Source organism: Gobio gobio, assembly GCF_949357685.1.
Source record: "Gobio gobio genome assembly, chromosome: 5".
Classification (NCBI taxonomy): domain Eukaryota; kingdom Metazoa; phylum Chordata; class Actinopteri; order Cypriniformes; family Gobionidae; genus Gobio; species Gobio gobio.
In genome coordinates this window covers 48037944-48060677 of record NC_137101.1, presented here as the reverse complement: position 1 = coordinate 48060677, position 22734 = coordinate 48037944, and the positions used below count along the sequence as shown (strand labels likewise).

Sequence of the window (22734 nt, the reverse complement as noted above, 5' to 3'; positions counted from 1 at the left end):
GCAGGCGAACGATATGTGTATGGGAGCTTGAAATCACGTGGTTTTCATATTCAGAGGTGGCGTGTCAGACAGAGTCTACAAGAAATCGATCCTATTGGACGATCCTTCAGAAGACGGCATACAATCCATAGACAAATTTACAGTGTTGTAAATCCAAATTGATTGCATACCGATTTGACCAATTGCATTAATGCTGCACTTAAACCAGCAGTTACTGTAATGTAGGCTGCACACAAATTAATGTTAATTCACAAATGAACATTGCTAGCAAACGTCTCCAATAAACTGCATGTTGACATTAGACTAACACTTAACTATGAACACAAACACTCAATGGCTTTAATTGGTTTATTTCGGTAGCAAACATTTAACTATAAATCTTAAGGTCTTTCCATTTAACCATTGTTTTTGTTTTTTTATTGTTTTTTTTTTACCATCACATTTAAATTACTGCGGTGTGAGCGCACTTGGACGTGATGGAAGAGGTAGCATATTTAAAGGTGCAGTACGCAATTTCTGAAAAACTGTGGGACTATCAAGATATGGTTGTGATCCTTTTGGGATGGGGCTTGGACATGAATAAATCATTATACAGTGCTTTCTGCATCCCCTAATCTAAAGTCTAAACTAGAGGTCGACCGATAGTGGATTTTACCGATAACTAGATTGGACCACACTTCCCGATAACCGATTAATCGACCGATAGTTTTTAAAATGGATACTGGATTTAAAAAAAAACAATTAAAACAGTGCTAAACTTTGAAAATGTGCTTTGAAACTGTTTGAAAATGTTTGAAAACATTAAAATATTACAGGTCAAATTAGTTTCTTTACTAATAATCTAGAAACATGCATGTACATTTCATAGGTAACACTATGCAAGTCCCTTTGCAACAAGGATGTATTGGCGTACATGAACTATAAGCATTATGCATACATTTTTACAGCATGTAGTAATATGAGCAATACAATTGTACCTTGATCATTCATGTTACTTCATAGTGCATTAACCAAGTTTAACAGATAAAAATTAAAACAATTTAATGTTGAAATTAACATACTAACGATGAACAATACTTCATTTATTAACCTTAGTTAATGTTACAAATGGAATCTTATTGTAGTGTTACCATTTCAATCTAATAAAAAACAAATGCTCTGCTTTGTTTATGTTTCTGTCGGCAGCATGACGATACAGTTTGCTTTCTCACATCACTAATTTTATATGTGCAACATTTGGTTCGGACTTGTGTGTGTTTTTATCACATTGTTTTAACTGCTTGAGGTACTGCTATTAGCTTCCTCTCAGCCTCGACGACAAACATACACACTGCTGTTCTTTACCTGTTACTGCAGCATCTAGTCAAGAAATGAATTACTTTATAATGATTTGGCAACAAGTACTGTAGTGCTCTGTATTTCGCTGGTGTTTTAAACATCTGAAGTGTCAGCGCTCTCTCCGTTCAGCGCGCAGCCTCACGTGGTAATGTAAACAACACATGTGAGGTTTTTTTTCGCCTCTAGAGGCCGCTCTCCTGCTATATCATGCCAACAGACCCTTCTCAGAGCTCTCGTACTGTGTAATGACAGCGCACCCTTCTCCAGCAACGGACGCAACACGGGAAAACTATCGGTGAGGATTTTTGCCGATAACCGATTGTTCCACCAATCAACTATCGGTGCCGATTAATTGGCAAAACCGATGAATCGATCGACCTCTAGTCTAAACTATTCATCACACATAAACAAGTTTCATATCACTTAAAGATCTCCCTGTTACAAGTTACTCATCTAACATGATCTCATGAGCTTATAAGTACGCAAAGTCAGTCCGACACACTTGCGTTTGCATAAACACTAATGGGCGTATGTACAGCTTCTAAATCAGTTTTACATAAAAATACTTTTGGAAAGTACAAATGTTTCCTTTATTCTACTTCTCCCCAGAATGAATTCTCATGTGGACTTTAAGGTTTCCATCTTGACTGAAACTGTCTCCACAGTGAGGGCAGGTGAAACGGTTATTTCCATTGTGAATGTTCATGTGGACTTTAAGGGTTCCTTTCTGAGTGAAAGTTGTTCCACACTGTTGGCAGGTGTAATGCTTCTCTCCAGTGTGAGTTCTCATGTGGTATTTAAGATGTTCTTTTTGCCTGAAACTCATTTCACACTGTTGGCAGGAGTAAGGCTTCTCTCCAGTGTGAATTCTCATGTGGATTATAAGGTTTCCTTTTTGATCGAAAGTTACTCCACACTGTTGGCAGGTGTAATGCTTCTCTCCAGTGTGAGTTCTCATATGGTTTTTAAGATTACCTTTTTGCCTGAAACTCATTCCACACAGTTGGCAGGTGAAAAGTCTTTCTTGAGTGTGAGTTCTCATGTGTTTTTTAAGGGTTTCTTGTTGATTGAAAGTTACTCCACACTGTTGGCAGGGGTAAAGCTTCCTTCTAGTGTGAGCTCTCATGTGAATTTCACGGTATCCATGCTTTTTGAAACTTAGTCCACACAGATGGCAGGTGAAATTACCGACAGTCCCTGTCTTTTGAACCCTTTTTCCTGAAGTAGTTTTTTCAGTCTGCGAGACACTCAAAGATTTTTCATCAGTTATGAAATCATGATGTGTCTTTTCCTGATCTTTCTCTTCCATTTCATTCAGATCTTGACTCTCCTCTTTCAATGGCATCAGGTCTAAGCAAAAAAATACATAAAAGTTAAAAATTAATCCCAGTTTAATGCCACAAAGCAACAGACAATAACACATTTTGACACAAAACATTAATAACATGTATACTGGATCATATACACCAGGGGTGCCAAACTCAGTTCTTGGAGGGATTCCTGGTTGCATTCGCACCGCCATATATGAACTCTGAAGTGCCGTCACAAGTCAGAGATTACTTAATAAGCACACAGTAACTTTAATTGATTTTATTGTAAAGCATGTTCAGGACTCTTATGTAAGAGAACTTTTTATTGATTTCACCTCAGCTTTTAATAGAATGCAGGTTCACTTGCTTCTATCACGTCTACAATGTGAATATAAATTCTGCTGTGGCAGGGCCAGCCAGCTAGGTTGAAAAAATATGCCAACAAAGACACGTGGATACGTATGCTGAGCCCTGGGGGGGTTATAAGCCACAGTAGCTCAGCAATCTGCCTCGAAACACCTTTCTTGTGCATTCCAAGTGATTAAGGCGATCATCCGAAATTTCATAGAACCACAGTTACATGCGTAACTAGCATTCGGTTTCATTCCTACTGACCACCAGAGGCAGTGCAATCACTACTGCATGACACATACTAACATAGTCATGAGGAATGTCACCCACCTGATGTTAAATTGAGCAGTATACGGTCTAAATTGAGCAGTAGAGCTCACATAACACTTCAAGACATCCAGTAACCAACGCAAGCACAATTCGCAGGAAAGTGAGGATTCAGAGCAAGTTCAGACAGCGTGCACCCTTCAGAAAACTGCAGACAAGACTGGAAGATCCACCAACTGGAAAATGATATGCAGAAATGTACGCTCGTCCAGTATACGTTGAAAAAAGCTGAAGATGCTCAGATTGTTACGTTGCAGAAATCCTGTGTAATGTCTCCCATAACAGAGGGATAGGTGGAAATGCATATATAGGCATTTCGGCCATTTGTGAGATCCTGGCCCAAGGAACTGGACACTTCCATCTTTGCAAACCATAAGCGACAGTGAGTGTTCATCTCTGATGCAAAAAGAGCCACATGGAGAACATGGAGGCCTGCCAGTACCAGCATGAAATACTTTAGAGCCAAGAACACTGCACACAGTTCCAGCCGGTTGATATGTTCTGTGGCCTGGGTCAGTGTCCAGTGCCTACAAATACCCCTCCGATTCCATGTTGCCCCCCATCCTGTGGGAAGTGTCTGTCGGGCACACCTCCCTTCAGAAACGACCTGTCTCCACCGCCTCAACGCACGTATGCAACGGTGAGAAACTACAATCAGTCGATGCCAAAACCGTTGTTCCATAACTGGAGTGGTCTGAGGTGGAGTAAACCCAGGGGAATCACTGGAGTGGTCTGAGGTGGAGTAAACCCAGGGGAATCACTGGAGTGGTCTGAGGTGGAGTAAACCCAGGGGAATCACTGGAGTGGTCTGAGGTGGAGTAAACCCAGGGGAATCACTGGAGTGGTCTGAGGTGGAGTAAACCCAGGGGAATCGCCACTGTAGCCGCCATTAACATTACTATTAGTTGTAGGACCACCTCATACTGCAAAGACACACCCGGGTGAAAACGAGTCAAAAGTTGCAAAATGTTTGTCACACATTCCTTAGACAGGGAGGCAGACATTAGGTGGGAATTCAGGGTCATTCCTATGAACGTAGTGGTCTGTGTTGGAATCAGACAGCTCTTTTTCATGTTCATGGAAAAGCACAACTTCTCAAAAGCAGTCTGGAGTTGGTAGCACTTTGAACTGGTAGGATTGATTCAGGAAACTGAAACACAGAAACTTTCTGTGATGAACAACAATCGTGACGTGAAAGTATGCATCTTTCAAGTCGACAGGCCGGAAACCACCATCCTTCTTGGGAGCAAGAAGATACATTGAATAGAACCAGTCTCCCTGAATGAGGGTATGAACTCTGTCTATGGTTCCCTTCTGTAACAGTGAACACATTTCCTGACAGAGAACCAGTGCGTGAACTGACAACCGTAGCAACAATTCTTGAAAACCTGGGAGGCTGGTATTGAAACTGTAGAGTATATCCCCTGCTCAGAGTCATCAAAACCCAGGGGTCTGATGTGTTGGTCCTCCAGTACTCCAGCTCTATAGTAAAACGCTCGCTCACCGGCCTGATTATCTCAGGTTTTATGCGCGCGATTTTTAGTGGTTGCACTGGGACGCTGATGGGGTCCTCCTGGCAACTGTCGATGAAGTGGCTGAAAAACTCTAGCATCCTCAGTAACATGAGGACTTTGAGGGGGCTGTGACTGAGGTGTAACAAAATGCTCTGATGTGGCATAGTGATGCCGTGTCTGAACTAGGCATCCTAAAAGGTAGGGTTTCGCTGCACCTGCGTCAGTTGATGAGTGGCTTCAGGCTGCTATAAATTACTATAAATTTGCTTGTTTGAGGTGTACCATAAAGCTCACATTACAAATGTTAGTAATACGTATGTAACTCTGTCATTTATTTATTTTCCAAACAATGGCAATTTTCTTCAAATCTGCAGTTCTGGGTATGCGGACCCAAAGCAGCTTTGGTGCCTACGCTCTGCTCTGCTCCTGCGTTCTCATTGGTTCGCTGGCATATGAGGGATTTAATGAGCATGGTAAGTTGTGAGCGAATCGCTCGCACAAGAGGAAAAATTAGCTTTTACTGCCAGATCTCAAATCTCACCAAAAATCACATTGTGTTTGATACAAAATTAAATAGACTGAATCCAGTGAAAAAATTCATAACTGAAACTATTATTCTTTTTTTAAACACTTCTGAGACACATTTAAATTGACACCTGTCATGGTGTTTCTAATCTGTCGTCTCTGATTTAGATTTGTGTCCTCAGCTGATGTGCTGTCCCGTTTAAAGGTCCCGTTCTTCTTGTTTTTTTAAGCTTTGATTGTGTTTACAGTGTGCAATATAACGTGTTCATGTTTCGCGTGTCAAAAACACAGTATTTTTCACACAATTTACTGATCTGTATACCGCTGTTTTCACTGTCCTAAAAACGGGCTGATGAGTTCCTTGTTCTATGAAGTCCCTCCTTCAGAAATACGTAACGAGTTCTGATTGTGCCAGCGGTTCCCGTGTTGTGATTTGACCGCAGCTTAGCGCACGTTGCCCGGTTCCTGTGTTGTGATTCGACAGCAGCTTAGCGCATGTTGCACGGACAGGTCACGCCTCTTACCGTAACGGGGAGATGTATGCGCTCAATAATCTCTAAGTACAGCGTCCCTGGGAAAGCCAAACAAAGGTGATTTGACTCCGGGATGAAAATAACAGCGTCTCGACGACAAACAACCTCAAACGCAGCACTTCCTCTTCTCCACGCAACACTTCCTCTTCTCCACGTGGGAGAGCAACAAGACCTTTTTTGCGTATTCTTGTGGGCGGAGGTTAGTCAACAAACTGTTCTACTGACGTCATTAAAGCAGGATGTAGAGGGATGTAGTCCAAACCGGCCGTTCACTGTAGGCTTTGAAAGGGAACTTCTGTTAAATAAAATATCTCGCTTGGCATTGAACTTTGAGCTTTATAATTTTACAGGTATTATTTATGCTCTAACACCAACATTACACACTAACTGAAGTTTGAACAATGGGATCACGAAGAACGGGACCTTTAAAGGTAAAGCATTTAGTTTATGTGGCATTAGTGCCACCTAGCGGAATTACACAAATACAGCATATTTTGCAAACGGCCCTCCCGTTCGTCACGCCAGACTCAACTCAAACAACTCAACAGCTTTTACGGGTGCTTGGGAAGGAATCAACAGGTAAATGTAGGTTCAAATATATTAGGAAACTTTTAGCTGTGAGAGTAAGCAACTGATCAGCTAACACACCGACTAGAGCGATGGCGAACGTGCTTATTTCAAACTCATCCAACATACAGGTGCATTTATGACACAACACGTCACTCAGCATACCAAGGGTTAAAACCGCTCACCACTGATATATATATATATATATATAAAATATATGTAACAGATGTACTTTCCTGACTGGAGCTGTCCACAGAAATGTCCCCGTTTTACAGTTCGTTCAAAACAACCCGTAGAGTTACTGCAAAAAAAGAGCAGCATGAGCAGCTGCTGGTTATAAGAGCAATCGTGTAGTGATTATTTTCAGCAGCAGATGGTGCTGTGAGCTACACTGACTCTACGCGCCGCTATTTCATGAAGAATATAACCGAGAGCAGAGCGCCATTATCATCAAATATCAAAAGAAACATCTTTATCGCTTTCAAGTTAGAAACATACTAACTATTCATGTTAAATTAAAGTAATAATGTTTGCATGTGCTTTATAAGAGAGCCTCAACAGGGATTGTTTTGTCCTGAAGTTCCGCAGTCACAAAGCAGTGATTGTCACATCTGAACTATAAAAAACCCCAAACAATTACACTTGCAATAAAAACATGTGCAGAATACACACACTTTCTGCTTAAAATGAGCCTTAATTAGACCAATGAAGGACAGTTAGAGTTATTTTCAAGCACAAACGTAACAAAACATTTGAAGTAAAAAAAGTAATTTATATAATATAAACTTGTGAAAATTAAAATATTAAATACAATTATAAAATGTTCAAATATTTGTTAAATAGTATTTATCATATTAATGTTGTTTTATTTTTGTAATTTTTAATTTTTTGTTGAGTCATGTTATAATATTTGTTGAATAGTTTTATTTATGTTTAGGTTGTTTTATTTTTGTAATATGTTTTTGTTGAGTCGTGTTATAATTTTGTTTTGAACTGCTTGTTATTTACAATGGTTAGGCTTCTATTAATTGTTTTCATTGTTTGTTTGGTTTTTGCAGGTGCATTGAATTGTATTACATCCAGACCAAAAATCCTAATAATCAAACTAAATCATAATAATTATTAATGTTAATAATAATATAGGGAGCCCACAACAACAACAACAACAACCATTCAAAAATATATTGTCCCTGTTTTTTAATTAAAATATAATAACAAATTAGATTTTGACCACTCAAATAGGAAATGTCCCCGGTTTCCATTTCAGAAATCTGGTCACCTTAGTATTTAGTAGGGCTGTAATCTCCCAGTCGATTATTAGTCGATACGGTGTGGCTCGACCAAAATGAGAGGGGGTTCAGCGAAAAATCGGCAGCTGGCAGCAGGAAGTAGCTGCCGTTGACAGCCGGAAGACATGCCATATTAGGAGGGACCTGCTATTTCGTGGCAGCCAATCAGCATCGTCCAACGTAGTAACAACCAATCACATTTAACTGAAAGTTAAGCGACAGCAGCCAATATTGGCGCCGGTGAATCTTCAGTGATGGCCTCGGTAAATTCGTAATTAGTATATTAATTATCAGATTAATGAATTATTGTTGCTCTGTAAGTTGGATTTTAACTTTTATGTTAGAGACAGTGTATCTGTGACTACTTGAATTGGTTAATTTAATCATTTGTAGAAACGCAGCTTGTGCCTCCTGGTTTGCCAAGGGGTGATCATTAACTTCAAATTACTTTACCATTACCATTAAATATTAGCGTTTGTTAACACGTTAACTTAATCTATTGATTAGAAAAAAGCTCATGCTGATTTATTGGAATTATTAAGCTCAGCCGTGATGATACACGTACAACACGAACCATGTCGTTTATTTGTGTGTGTATCTAATTTTTCAGGGGATTGTCTGATATTCAACCATTTATTTATTTGTTTTGCTATTGCATTGTTTTTTTTTTTGACAAAAAAGTTATTTTAAGAACTACTTTTCTTTCTCACTCTGTGTACACTCAGTTCTACACTTCTTGTGATTTAAATGTGGTTACAATAAAAACTGAGAAATTTAATGGTTTAGAAACATGTCTTCAATTATTCTTTTTAATCATGCTCATTTTTATGCTCCTCAAATTTAAATATTCAGGTGTAACAAATTGGAGAGAGAAGTCGGTGACAAGTCAAGAATACTACCAGATGTACACTCTGCGATTTAATCTAATCTTTCTTTCTTTTTTTTCCCCTTAACTTGCCTTTAACTTAACTTTTCTTTCTTTCTAATTATTTTCTTTCTAACTTGTCTATCTTTCTAAAAGTTACAGCTGTTTTATAAAACAAAGACAAGAATGTATTGAAATACTACAAATGTAAAACTGAACTTAAATAATGGCAAAATTAGATTTTAAATAAAGGTAATTGAGACAATGTTCTTTTTTTCTCTCTTTTAGACAGGACTTTAATGAATGTTTATGTGCATTTAATAAATATATGTGTATTTATACATTTCATTATTTAACAAACATGTACACTCATAAATTATATTTATACACATACAAATTCATAATTTCAAGTGTAGCTTAATTTTTGTTTTCTGTATTATGTCTATGATCTTCGTTAATTGATTTATTTGATAAACCTTTTTAAATCAAATACAAAATTACAAATTTAAGTATTTTATTTAAATAAGTACTAAAATTATATATAAATTGATAATTTATTTGCTTTGCTAAAAGCGGCATCCTCCGACTTCTGGTTATTAGCGGCAGCTGACGTCAGCTGCCAGTGGCAGCTACTTCCTGCTGCCAGCTGCCGATTTTTCGCTGAACCCCTACTGACCAAAATTTCAATTTTTTTGCAGCGTTCATTTAATTAGTTTGGCCGCATTTATTTCATCAGTTTGGCCGCGTTCATTTCATCAGCTTGGCCGCGTTCATTTCATCAGTTTGGCCGCGTTCATTTCATCAGCTTGGCCGCGTTCATTTCATCAGCTTGGCCGCGTTCATTTCATCAGTTTGGCCGCGTTCATTTCATCAGCTTGGCCGCGTTCATTTCATCAGGTGGAAAGCACTAATTGCTAATGGGGGTGTTTTCAGAGCACCCCTGTTTCACAGGTAACAGTCTGCCTTCAGAACACCCCCCTTGTTTTCACTTATTTTGGATTAGCCAAACCCGCTGGAGAAGAGAGACAGATTGAAGCACGCTACTTTGCTGTATAGGCCTATTATTTATTTAATTGTGAGAGCGTGTTCCTAGTCAGTCCTCTTCTACCATGTCAACAAAGACATCGGCAGTGTGGAAGCATTTTTAAAAAATAGAAAATGGGACAAAAGTTGAATGCCAATTTTGCAAGCAACAGTTTGCATATCACAGCTCGACGACAAACATGTCATCACCTAAAGACGGTAAGCTAACTTGTCTGCGTTAGGTTGCCTCGTCTGTTTAGAGTTGCACTTTATTTAGTTTCTGCTCTTGATCTGGCTTGTTTAATAAATATTATTTTTTTTATTAAAGTAGACGTGCCTTTTGTGTTTAAGAGTAAAAGCTTTAAGTTAATAGTCTATTCGTGTCTCAGCCGTGAAGCTGAGCTGATCCTATGTTCGAGCTGCACATAGTGGCTACAATGAAAGTGTCTGTCAGTTATTATAATACATATGACAAAAACACTTGTCTAAATTATGTTGCATATTCCTCAAAAGTTCTTGTGATGATATCACTAGTTGACAACATATTTTCGGAAATCATAGGCTATGATATTGCGCAGGTGCACGTGATGCAACGCTGTCTGAGCCGACAGACTTGTGTCAGACTCATTTCAGTTTAAAATAATCAGGTCAAAAACTATTTAATATATATAATTATGTATAATTAATTTAGGCAGACAACAAGGCCACCAAGTACTGCGCACAGTGTGCAGCTAATTAATTGAACGTTTTTTTTCCTAACGTCATTTTTAGTCGAAAATTTCAGGACTTCAGTCGACCAAGATTTTCTTTGGTTGATTACAGTCCTAGTATTTAGGGGATTTTTAGTAAAATATTAAAGGGAAAATATTACTGACATTCTACAAAAATATCCTTAATTTCTGTAGAGCTGGAGATTTGAAAAAAGATGACTGAGTTGAGCTTTGAGAATTAAACCAACCTGTTTGTTCCTCAGTTTCTTCATGTTTCACTCTCAATGTTTCCTCAATCTTCATTTCTTTACTCTCTTCTTTCTCTGTTTGTTCCTCAGTTTCTTCATGTTTCAAACTGAAAACATTTTCAATCTTCAAGTCTTCACTTTCCTCTTTAATGAAAGCCATCTTTATAACAGTGTGTCATGTGGATCTCAGTCACTTCCTCAGGAGTTTGTCTGTTTGTTTGTCCTGTTGAAGAGGAGAATAATTAACAGAAAGAAAAACAAATCCACACTAAATCATTTCAGTAGTTCATCGCACTAGTAATGGAGTCAGTCAGAGGGATAGTTTTTTTTTCAAAATTACAGAATTCTAATTATTATTCGATTCAACTACCGATGTATCGGCCAATGATTGGTAGCGGCCGATAAAAGCTGTTATTTTCACTGTTGGCCATCTGCTGACTGTTTAAAACAGACGATGATCAGGGCAGATGGTGTCCTGTCAATCAAAAGGATGAAGACAAACGTGTCCGACTGCAAATCATACTGTGTGTGAAGAAAATGTCTTGTGTTGAATTTAGGTCAAGATAACGCAACAATAATGCAGACAGTTAAAAATAGCAACATAAAAGCGTCTCTATTTGACCCTATGAATCACCCGTAGCTCAAGCCAGGGTTGCAGGTCTGCGGTTTTCCCTACACTAAACATGATCTGTAGCGCCTCTCATCCAATAAACGCAAATAAATTGCTTTGTTACTTCTAAAAAGAATCAACATCATCTTTCCAATTCTGACCATTTTATCAGGAAATTCAAAGAATAAATGCCGTTTTGACGCTCCTACATGTGACGTGACAGATCGCTGTAGCGCCTCAGTTCATCTCTAGCACTTTAATACAAGTTATATCTCAAAAAACATTTATGAATATCAAAAGATATGTTGAAAGATACACTACAATTTACCGAAATACAACTCATGTAAACACTCAATCCCTGTTTCAACCGTGGAAATATGTCAATAAAACAGCTTGTAGGTCACTGCACATTGTATTTAGCCAAACGTTAGCTCAGGAAAGTCATCCGATGTTCACCGTTTGTTAGTTAACAATAAAGAAACACTAGAGAGGAGCTTATTTACTGTTAATTATATATGTTTGCTTGAATAAATTTGACATGGTCACAAGTGCTTATGAAAAATGCCTTAAATGTGCAACATTCAGTATGTTTTTTATTTGGGTGTAATTAGCCCATTATATCTGAAATAAATAGCAGTTTAATATGATACCTTTGTTGTTAATTGCAACCAATTCATAGTTTTCAATCACGTGACTGTCGCGGAGCCTTGGAGGGCAAAACCGCCATAGAACTGCAGCACAAGCCTGTCAAATTTCCATCTTAAAACAAAAATATGTGAACAAGATGCACGTTTTGGGCACTTATGATCCATATACAGCACCTGCTGCAGTATTTCAATCACTGAAAACAGCGGGACGTTTTTAAAACGCTCAAACAGTATAGGGTGAGCTGTCATTTTAAACACAGATTAATTACGCAGTAAAACGTTAAAGAGCTGATCAAGCAGCAGACGGAGGTGAACTGAAGAATCCTTAGTGCGGCCCACCCTTAAAGTGAACAGTGATATTAAAAGATCAAATTCAGTTAATACCTTTTTGATGATGCGTACTATATACAGGCAAATAGATGAGGCAAGAATATGAACACAACGTGCTTTCTTTATAATGGGTTTCGATGGGGAAAACACCAAACGAGAAACCTTGTGTTGCACTAATATTCTGTGTTCGTCTGCTTTGTATGCAACATCATTAAGGTGTATATTGAATTTGGTATTTTAATATCACTGTCTTACCGCATTAATACTGACTACAAACCTGGTAAAAATGACTAGTGGGCAATGGAGGAGAGCCTTGTTTTGCCCTCCAGGTGGGCGTTCCTATAAGCGTGTGACCACACGTGAAAATGTCTCAGGTTACAAATGTAACCTTTGTTCCCTGAGAACAGGGAACGAGACACTGCATCAGCTTCGACGCTACGGGGAACGCCTCCAGCGTGACTGGTGCCTGAAATCACAATGAAAAAACTTCAATCCTATTGACCGGTGACAGCCTATGATGTCATCAAGGTGCGACCAGGAAGTATATAAGGGCGCCTTGCCAACATGACAGTATCTAATCGTCTGAAGGGACTGTTTTCGGCAGGCAGGCCCTGCGGCATGGCAAAGTGACGCAGTGTCTCGTTCCCTGTTCTCAGGGAACAAAGGTTACATTTGTAACCTGAGACGTTCCCCAGGGAACTCGCACTGCGTCAGCTTCGACGCTACGGGGAACGATATACCCACGCCACCATGCCGATGGGAGTGCATGCCCACTGGCAGTGACAACTGTCAAGACAAGCAAATTCTACTGAAATGCCTGAACCACTCCCCTTCTGGTCACATTAGGCTGTCAGTGACAGCGCTCCCTACGGTCATAGCCCAAGCTATCGCCCAAGAATGAACCTTCACACACATGAGGTCCTTCCCAGGCCCTGCTCGAAGGCCTGGAACCACCCATTCGACTTAGAAGGGGTTCCTTTAAGGGAACGTGGCAAGGGAACTACGAGGGAACCCTATGCCAGTCACTATTCGGGAGGTTCTCACCGAATGCCACCAGGGAGACCTGACCAGGTGACCCAGTCTGTCATGGGACACGTAATACGGTCAACCCTGTCTGTACAGTACAGAGCCTCTGGTACTCGCCTCCGAAGAGGCATCCCGCTAGGGTGCTGCAAGAAAGGCAGTGACATCCACTAGCCGGATCTCAGAGACGGGTTATCCCGGAGAGCAGCTCTCAGCGAAGTGCTATATAACCCTTGCTAGCGAGGGGAGTTTAGCCGCTCGATCCTCGGATCTACCAAGCACCTACTTTAAAACGTGCTTAGGAGGCCAGAGGCCTTACAGGCTGAATATGCCAGGGAGGCCCCGAGGGGCCTACAACCCTTAACCAGCGCCAAGCGGCCGTAAGCTCATAGTAGACCCTCATTCGAGAGGAGCTCATAAGCCTGCCTGGTAGGTAGCCATGCCGTAGGCAAACTATGAAAGTCCCCTCCCGTGGGGACCGCATAGCAGCAGCAACGTCTCATCGTGCTAGGGTAAGAACACCGCCTCCAGGTCTCGCGAACGGCCAGAGACCGGCGCCTGATAGCGGGTGACCACTAGCTGTCAGCGTAAGGCCAGTTGTGCGTTCCCGCCAGGGGAACTCGTTCCCCATGGAGGCCGAGAGGAGCCTCCACCTGGTAACCCGTGCCGACTGCTCGCGTGTCCAACAGCGGAGCTCGCCCTCAGGAAGGCCATACGGGCCTGAAACCTGATCGCAGTCGTGCTAGCCCTCGAGGTAGCTGGGAAGATAGGGACTCGCATCATCAGGGAGGCCTAGCGGGCCTACCACCTGCAAAAATGCCGGGCATTTCTCCATCACAGCCCTCTGCTCAGTGACTGGACCTATCCAGAGACCACGAGACAGGAGCGTGCCCTCAGAGGAGGCCACGTGGGGCCTACTACTCCAAGCGAATCCCACAGGGAAGCCCCGTGCAGCTTGCCTGATAGCATCCAATGCTACGATCCGTTACCGAACCTGGGGACCGGGGAACGATTTCAGGGAGGCGCAATGCCTCCACCTGATAGCAGAGCGTGCCGCCCATAGCCAGAATATCCCTGCACTCAGGGAGGCCAGTTGAGGCCTACTACCTACTAGCACTCCTGCTAGCCATCCAGCGCCTACTAGCAGCTTGTACCAGCCGTCGAGGGACTCAATGCCCGTGGCGCCCCCTCAGGGGAGACCAGGCAGCGCCCGCTGACCACAGCAGGCCCTCAGGGAGGCCAATCGGGCCTACCACCTGAGCGAAGGAAACCCAAACCGGGAGCCTACCCCTCAGGGCGGCCTTAAAGTAGGCTGGCTGCTGCGCCTGGGCTGGCGGCAGCTGTCTGCTGCTGACAAAGCCTGGAAATCCAGTTCACACCTGGGAACTCATCCCCAAGGAGACTAGTTGACGAGGTTACTGCTGACGTCGACACCAGTGGAGAAGATCCTCCAAGGCCCACTCGTGGGCCATGGCGTCGAGACTTTCTTGCAAGGAGGCCGGTTGACGCCTACTACCTGTCCTGAAGTCCAGCTGCCCAGACTGCCCAAGCTGGCTACTAACAACCAGCTGGCTCCTACGCCCAAACCTGGGGCTGGCTCCATCCCAGAGGCGGCTAGGGACAACTGCTTCGCCGTGTCCTAGGGCCCCCAGGACAGCGCAGTCTCTCGGGCAGTGCCTACAAACATGGACCTAATCACATTGCCAACAGCAGTGTACTCAGCGAAAGTGCTTAAACAAAGACCCTCTAAAGCGAGGGGAGTACAACTTACGTCACCTGCCTCGGGGAGGCTGTCTTACTTTCCATGCAGCGGCCATCCATAAGTGCGAGAGCGTCAGCCATTGGCAATGCTCGGGCCTCAGGGGAGCTTCCGACCAGAACCTCAACAGAGGTTTATCCGATGTTCAGTTCAACCCGAGCCCTAAAGGAGGTGGAGCAGAGACAGAGCAAGGGTGAAACAATACCTTTTCTTTAGAAAATATAGAACCCACCGGCCGAACATCCTCCAGGAAGAGGCCGAGGGCCGCCAAAAGATGGCGGCCACCAAGCTCTGAAAGGCGGAAACGGCAGATAAAGTCTAATCGCAAACCAGCGAAAGACGCTTCACTCCGCCCCACGACCACTGGCAAAGTCGCTGTCTGCTGCAACACCCCGACTGCGTTACTCGTAATCCCAGAACGCAGAGAAGGGGGCGGGCCTTGGCCGGACGACTCTGTAACAAGAGGAGGCTGAAACAAGGATGCATAAACCACGCCATGTTCTTATATCAAAAGACAGGCCAGGGGCGAACAACCTTCATTAAAAGGGAACGCCCCCATCCTTGACAAAGCCTAGGCCAAGTGGTGCGACATAAGACCGCACTAGATCTACTCAGGGCTCGGGAAAGAAATATTATTACCTCTAATATTACACACTGAGGCCCCGAAACCCCTTTTCCCAAAGCCCCGCAGAGCTGGGCGCAGATCTTACTACAGCTCGCGCATTAGCGCGTACCCGGTCTTCAGCTACTTCCCACTTTTACGCTAGGAAAAACACAGCTCGCCCTCTACACTACAAGCCCTCGGGCAAGAGCGCGAATTAATCATCCACATAGTGGGAAAAATAACACGGAGAGGCAGCAAGACTCCACTAGCAAAAGTGAGGCATACACACACAACCACACAATGTTGCAAAGAAGATCGTTCTTAGCTTACTCACGGGGAGCTGCAGGCCCTGCGAAATCCCTCGATGATCCAAAATTTCCCCAAGCAATCCCTCAGGGGAGCGACGGTACAAAAGTCCTGAAAAACATAGTTTTGAAAATGTTTCGCCCTCATAGAGGGGGACTCACCAATTGCTCCTCGCGGTGCTTCAACCCAGCCATCGAGCTAGTATCCGCCCGCCATCCTGAGGGGGGCGCTTTTAACAAACAAACCAGGCGGGCCGGCAGAATCTTACATCTTCTGCTCATCATGGGCCCACCAGCCTGATGTAAAGCGCCCGGGGAAAAGCCAGAGGAAGGGAAAAAGGCAGCGTTCATCTCCGCGTCCTTGAGGGCGGAGTACACTGCCTGCGCTGGTTCCGGTTACCAGCCCCGGCTTCCTTCCTCCTCCTGTTGCGGGTGTCCCGCCTCCCCTGCGCACCAGTCCTCCGCGGCGGGGGCGCTCGAGAGGCGATGCTGGCTTGCTGTTCCTGTCTCCAGTCCTCAGACTGGGACGGGCCGGGGACACCCGACTGCCTGGGCGCGGTCCCGGACCTCAGCGGGATGCATGTTCTAAATGCTGCCGAGCGCGCCTTTGCCTCTCCGAACCTTCCCACCACCGCCTCTACGGAGGTGTCAAAAAAGTTTGCATTGCAAAAGCGAGGCATCCAGGAGAAAGGACTTCTTTCTCCCCGATGTCCAAACGGCTAAACCACAGATGTCTCTCTGTGGCCACCGTCGCTATCTGTACGGTGGCCCGGAGAGCAAAAACCGCGGTCCAGCGCGTCTCGACTACCGCCTCAGGGGGTCCCTCCCCCTGATCGAGGTCCCTCAGCAGGTCTGCATGGTAAGCCTGCAACACAGCTGTGGTGTGCAAAGCCGCCGCAGCGTGACCCACTGACATGTACGCCCTGCCATTCAGGCATTAGACCGGCAGGATGGGAGCCATAGTGTCGCCGGCTGCCCAGAGGCGAGATAAACATAACATCTTGTCCACGGGCTGACCCGACACACCCCCAGCCAGGCAGTCCCTCGACATCAGCGAGATTTAGCTCGCCGATGTCGACAGATGCGGGGCTGAGTATGGTTTCTTCCATCCCCTCGAGATCTGCTGATGGAGATCGGGAATGAATGGAAGACTCCCCGGAGTTGGGAGGTCATGAGCGGAGAGAAACCGATCGTCCGAACTGTTTGGACGCTCAGCCTTTCTCCTCACGCGCCGCCAAGGCAGCTGCAGTCTACCTGCAGCGCGTTTCATGACCTCCAGCAACTCCCCGTACATGGGACAGAATGGTTGAAAAGCTTCAGTATTTTTAACTGACTCACCCATCCTCTGCTCGAGTGGAAGAGCGAAGTCCTCTCGCGATCTGGATCGTCCTCGACGAGCCAGATCCATCTGGGAACCACACTTTTGATGTTTAGACGCTGCTCAGCCTCAGCTCGAACGGGGCCGTTCCCAGATGCTGAAACCTCTCCCCTCGAGAAGAGGTCCAGCCGAGTTTGCATGCTCTTCTCCCAGACAGTAAATGCAAAGTGAGTGTGTATCCAAAGCGCAAGCTACCTGGTATACGTTTAAAACACACCTGCAGAAGTGCCGTTGCTTCTCAGCACACTTCAATGTTATCCTTCTTGTAGACGTTTCACGTGAAGACAGGCAAAACAGTCCCTGAAGACGAAAAGATACTGTCATGTTGGCAAGGCGCCCTTATATACTTCCTGGTCGCACCTTGATGACATCATAGGCTGTCGCCGGTCAATAGGATTGACATTTTTCATTGTGATTTCAGGCACCAGTCACGCTGGAGGCGTTCCCCGTAGCGTCGAAGCTGACGCAGTGCGAGTTCCCTTTCGAAAGGGAACTATGAAAAGTGTTGTGTTGAATGAGAGGCTTCTCTGTAGTTTGCAGCATTATTTGGGAGAGAGTTTTTTTTTTCTATAAGAGAAATCAAACTATTGGCATGGGCCGATATCATTGTGAATAATCGTATCGGCTGAGAAATTTTGTATCAGTTCATCTCTACACATTTAGAAAAAATATAAATTGAAACAATAATAAAAAAAATTATAAAAATGTATTATTTAAAATAAATGTACATCACAAACATGTTAAATTAATGTAACAGATATTCAGTTCTTTGGGCTTTTTAAAAACTTTAAAGGCTGTTTGAAAAATGAGCAAATTTGTTACTCCATTTGATGAATATAACTTTTATTTTACAAATTGGTGGTATCAGTTCTTTATTTAGATGCAGTTTTCTTCGCCTCTTTGATTATCTCATTTTCACAGGCAAGTCCTTTTGACGCAGTGTTTCGTTTTTAACATAACTTCTCTCTGAAATAATAATCATATCACACACCAAAGAAAAACTTTGGTTTTGAGTCTAATATATTATTAGTCTGTCAGTTGTTGAATTCTGATGGTCAGCTTTTGAGATTTACTGAACTATGTCTTAAATTTAAGTGTCATATTTCTGATAAAGAATATTGTATTGGCATGAATTCCTCTCTATTCATCAGTCAGAGCGAGAGTTAATGGACCTAAATGACCTGATTAGACAAAAACACTCAAAACTAACACTACAGATTAATAAAAGAATGTCAATTATTCAGACCTTTGATATATTAGTCAGTTTAGCTATTTGATATTTTGTAGAAATCGAGACAGAAATAGAAACAGAGCAATTCGAATCACTGAATCATTTGTTGTGAATCAATCGGTTCAATTTACTCTGAGAGTCTAAAGCTCCGGTTTATCGTCCTCTTTTTATTAATTTTCCAACAAAACATTCAATGACAAAAAACAAACAGAAGTTGGGGAATACGCATAACAGATCTTAAACATTACATTTTGCAAATTACTTTTTTTAATTTGAGAGATGTACACTTCTTATTTCTAGAAACTGAGTCATAAAATATTTTAAGATCTTTACAGAAAAACTTAAATGCAGGAGTGATAGACATTACTTTAGCTTTATGAATATGAAACTTCCCAAGAAGAAGAATTAACATTAATGTGTTATCAGTTATATCAGATCCAGTATTACAGTCCATGAAGAGGATCATAGACTCTCCTATTTTAATTATTTAGTCAAATGTATCAAAAACCACCACAGATATCCACTTCCAGAAGTTTCTGAATATTTACAATTACAAAATAAATGTATGAGAGTTTCAGATTTGATTTGACTAAAATAACATTGTGGAGAGAAGCCTTATTTAAACTAGTTAAGAAACATGACATGGATAATACCTGTGCAGTGTTTTAACATTAATGACCTTTAGTTTATTTGGCAGTAAAAGCGTATTACTTACTGACCAACTTTCTCAAATTAAAGTAAAGAGAAATATTGTTTCCTTTTCAAAACTGCTTTTGGGCAAAAACTGATATCTCGAGTAATGCCATTCCTGATGTAAGCGTTATTACACTTCATATCTTTATATTAACACAATACATTAACACAATATATGAACACAATATATGAACACAATATATGAACACAATATATTAACACATCCAATAATAAGTGTTGGAGTCTGAGATGAGCTGCTCCTTCTGTTACTCATGAGTTTATTCTGTTACTTTACTCACACAACACTGATAAATGTTAGATAAAGCGATGCAGTGTTACATTAAATAATACATCATTCATTCTGTGTCGCTTTAAACACTTTAAGCTTAAACACAAACCTTTCTCCAGCAGAAACACAACAGATGCAGGACCGGCGCAGCCTTATGACGTCACACACCAATACCAAAATAAAAGTCCTGCTCAACCAGGCCTGAGTCTAAAACCACAGAAGTGCATACATTTATGTTCATAAAATATATGAATAAAAATAATGACAAAATTCATGTTTTCAATGTATTGATGAAATACATTTAATAACACAATGGTAAGTTATTAATACAGTTCACATTAAGAGTTAAAAAATTAAAATTAAAGCAATATAACTTTTTTTTTCTTGATGATGTACTTCTTATTACTTACTTTTCCATGTAGACTCACATCTAAAGTCCCTTAAACCATCTAAAACCAAAGATGTCTTTGGAATGGACACGAGTATGCTTAAAGATCTTGGATCAGCTCTAGCCAAGCCCATTGCCTCCATCATTAACCTTTCTATTTCGAATGGATATTTCCCAGATGCCTGGAAATCTGCTATTGTTGTACCTGTTTTTAAATCTGGTGACTCCACTGCTTTAAATAACTATCGCCCTATCAGTATTCTTCCGGCTATCTCCAAAGTTTTGGAAAAAATTGTAGCCGAGCAGATTATCCATCATTTAAATAACAGCTCAGTCTCTCTCCATCCCATGCAATTTGGCTTCAGAGCAAAACATTCCACTGAGATGGCAACGTGCCTCTTTGTAGAGAAAATAAAATCGTATCTAGACTTGGGTGGTGTTGTTGGGGCTGTATTTTTAGACCTTAGAAAAGCTTTTGACACAGTAAATCACGACGTTCTTTTTAGTAAACTTTCTAATTTTAATTTTTCTTGTGATGTCCAAAAGTGGATGGAATCCTATCTGAGTGACAGGACACAATCTGTTGTTATTAACAATTGTAGATCGGAGCCTCTTAAACTAGCTACAGGGGTTCCTCAAGGATCGATTCTGGGCCCTTTATTATTTAGCCTCTACATTAATGATTTGCCCTTGGTTTGTCCTGAAGTTGAGTGTATAATGTATGCAGATGACACGGTTTTATTTGTTCATGGCAGATCAAAAGACATTGTTGCTGCTAAACTTACAAAAGCTATGAGCTGTGTCACAGCATGGCTGCAGGAATGCTGCCTGCAGCTAAATGTCTCTAAAACTGTCGGGATGTTTTTTAGTAAAACCAGTAGAGTCTCTCATGACCCTGAAATATATGTTACAGGTAAAAAATTGCAGCTGGTTTCACAGTACAAATATCTTGGATTATTGATTGACTCTAATCTCTCATTTAAAGCCCATGTTGAGAAAGTAAGTAAAAAAAATTAAGCTAAATCTTACAACTTTTAGATCAATTAGAAGTGAAATGTCTATCGAAGCGGCAAAGATATTTTTACATTCTATGATTCTTAGTCATCTTTCTTACTGCCAAACAAGTTGGTCACAGGCAAATCATAGCATAATCAGGCCACTTGAAATATTATACAAACAAGCCATCAAGGTTATGGACAAAAAACCAAGACATTACCACCATTGTGTAATTTAAAAAAATTTTTTTTTTTTTAAATTGGTCGGACTTTCATAAATTTGCAAATTTATGCTTGTTTTATAAGGCAATGCATACTTTAGCTCCTGTTCCTATGGCAGATCTTATCAGCCAAAGAAATAGCACTTTGCGAGTGACTAGAGGCTCAGTGAGAGGTGACTGTGTCATCCCCCTGCGCAAAACTACTTTCAGCCAGTCAGCTTGGTCTGTGAGAGGCGCTAGTGAGTGGAACAGATTACCAGATGAAATAAGACAGGCAATTACCTATAAGGCTTTTACTAAACAGTAAAAAAAATGGCTGATTGACACATATAGCTGTCAACACTAAAACTTGAACCTGTTGTGTCTCTTTGTCAAACAATTTGTTTTGTTATTGTTTTTAATGGCTGAATGTCGTGTTGTTGTTTTTTTCTCTCTCATGGTTGTTTTATATGTGTTTTGTGTATTTGTCATTTGCCAGTAATGTTTATTAGATTAGTTTTGTGTTGTTACTAATTATGTATATCAGTGTCATATTTTTGCTCTTTTAACATCTTGGCCAGGGGACTACAGATGAAAAATAGCCTTTTGGCTAATTCTGGCTTTTTTACTCATGTTTATTCATGTGTTTTTATGAAATTGCATTGTCCCCTTACAAATAAAATAATCTAATCTAATCTAAAGTCACAGTATTTATGTTCATTGTCCCATCCAGACGGATCAGCCCCATACGGAAATGTAATATATGTGTATATATGAAATATCAATATATAAAGTAAAAACATATATGAAACCTATTAGAAATTGGAACAATTCCATATTTTTACATATAAATGTATCCCATATATTATATATGTTTATGTATGTATAATATATATCTCATATATGAAATATCCTAATATGCTCATATAGAGTAAAATCATAAATGCACAGCTTTCAGAAATGCCATATATTAACATATATCTCTATTCCACATATATATGTTTAAATTATATATGTGACAAATCACGATCACTGACAAATGTCGTAGAGTCTTAGTATAGATTTTATGTATAAAACAAATTATATTTTTAATGTTATTTTAATACTTCACAAACCCATTAATCACAAACACATGTTAATATACTTAAGTATATACATTTATAACATACTTATGTTAACGACACGAACGTTGCAAGATATAAATATTAATAATAATAATAATAATGTGTGTGATATTCTTACCTTCCATAATATGGAGGCTGTGTGGCTACACGACCTTCCCAAAGCAGCGATGCTGAGCATCCAGTCGTCTCCACTGGCCCCTGGTCACTAACTGGCCCCCACACCGAGGGGTTTGGCCTGCTCCACTGGCTGGGGTGCACATGTGCTTTTAAAAAGACGAAGTCCCCCTCACTGTGTAACAGTACACGAGCCACTTTCCCACTGAGGAAATATTGGTAGGCCTCAGTACTTTTATCATTTTCCATCACCTCCTCCTGACAGGACGCAGTAGTTAAATATGTCCCCATAGGTTCCCTCTGGCCACTTCTTCATATCGTCTACACACGTTTACAATGATGATGATGGGACGATATGAGACCATCTGATCGCCGTATAAAGTTTTCTCTGTGCTCCCAATTTAAAACATTTAAAGCATTAACATTATTCGTCATTTTGCTAAA

The 22734-nt window shown here is 41.4% G+C and overlaps 1 protein-coding gene across 1 annotated transcript; it reads right to left on the bottom strand.

Moving 5' to 3' along the window:
- Positions 1-335: 335 nt before the first annotated feature.
- LOC307126557 (uncharacterized protein) lies at positions 336-19641 on the bottom strand. Its single transcript, XM_079817150.1, has 3 exons — positions 19579-19641; positions 10601-10823; positions 336-2688 (listed from the first exon to the last, which is right to left on the bottom strand). The coding sequence occupies exons 2-3, from the start codon at positions 10758-10760 to the stop codon at positions 1934-1936; spliced, it is 915 nt and encodes a 304-aa protein (XP_079673276.1). The 5' UTR covers positions 10761-10823; positions 19579-19641; the 3' UTR covers positions 336-1933.
- Between the last annotated feature and the right edge of the window lie 3093 nt (positions 19642-22734).

Excerpts from the sequence above, each read along its gene's own strand:
- LOC307126557 (XM_079817150.1), bottom strand. The coding sequence starts at position 10,760 with ATGGCTTTCATTAAAGAGGAAAGTGAAGACTTGAAGATTGAAAATGTT. Across the intron at positions 2,689-10,600 it reads AGAAACTGAGGAACAAACAG|ACCTGATGCCATTGAAAGAG; the intron begins GTTGGTTTAATT and ends TTTTTTGCTTAG.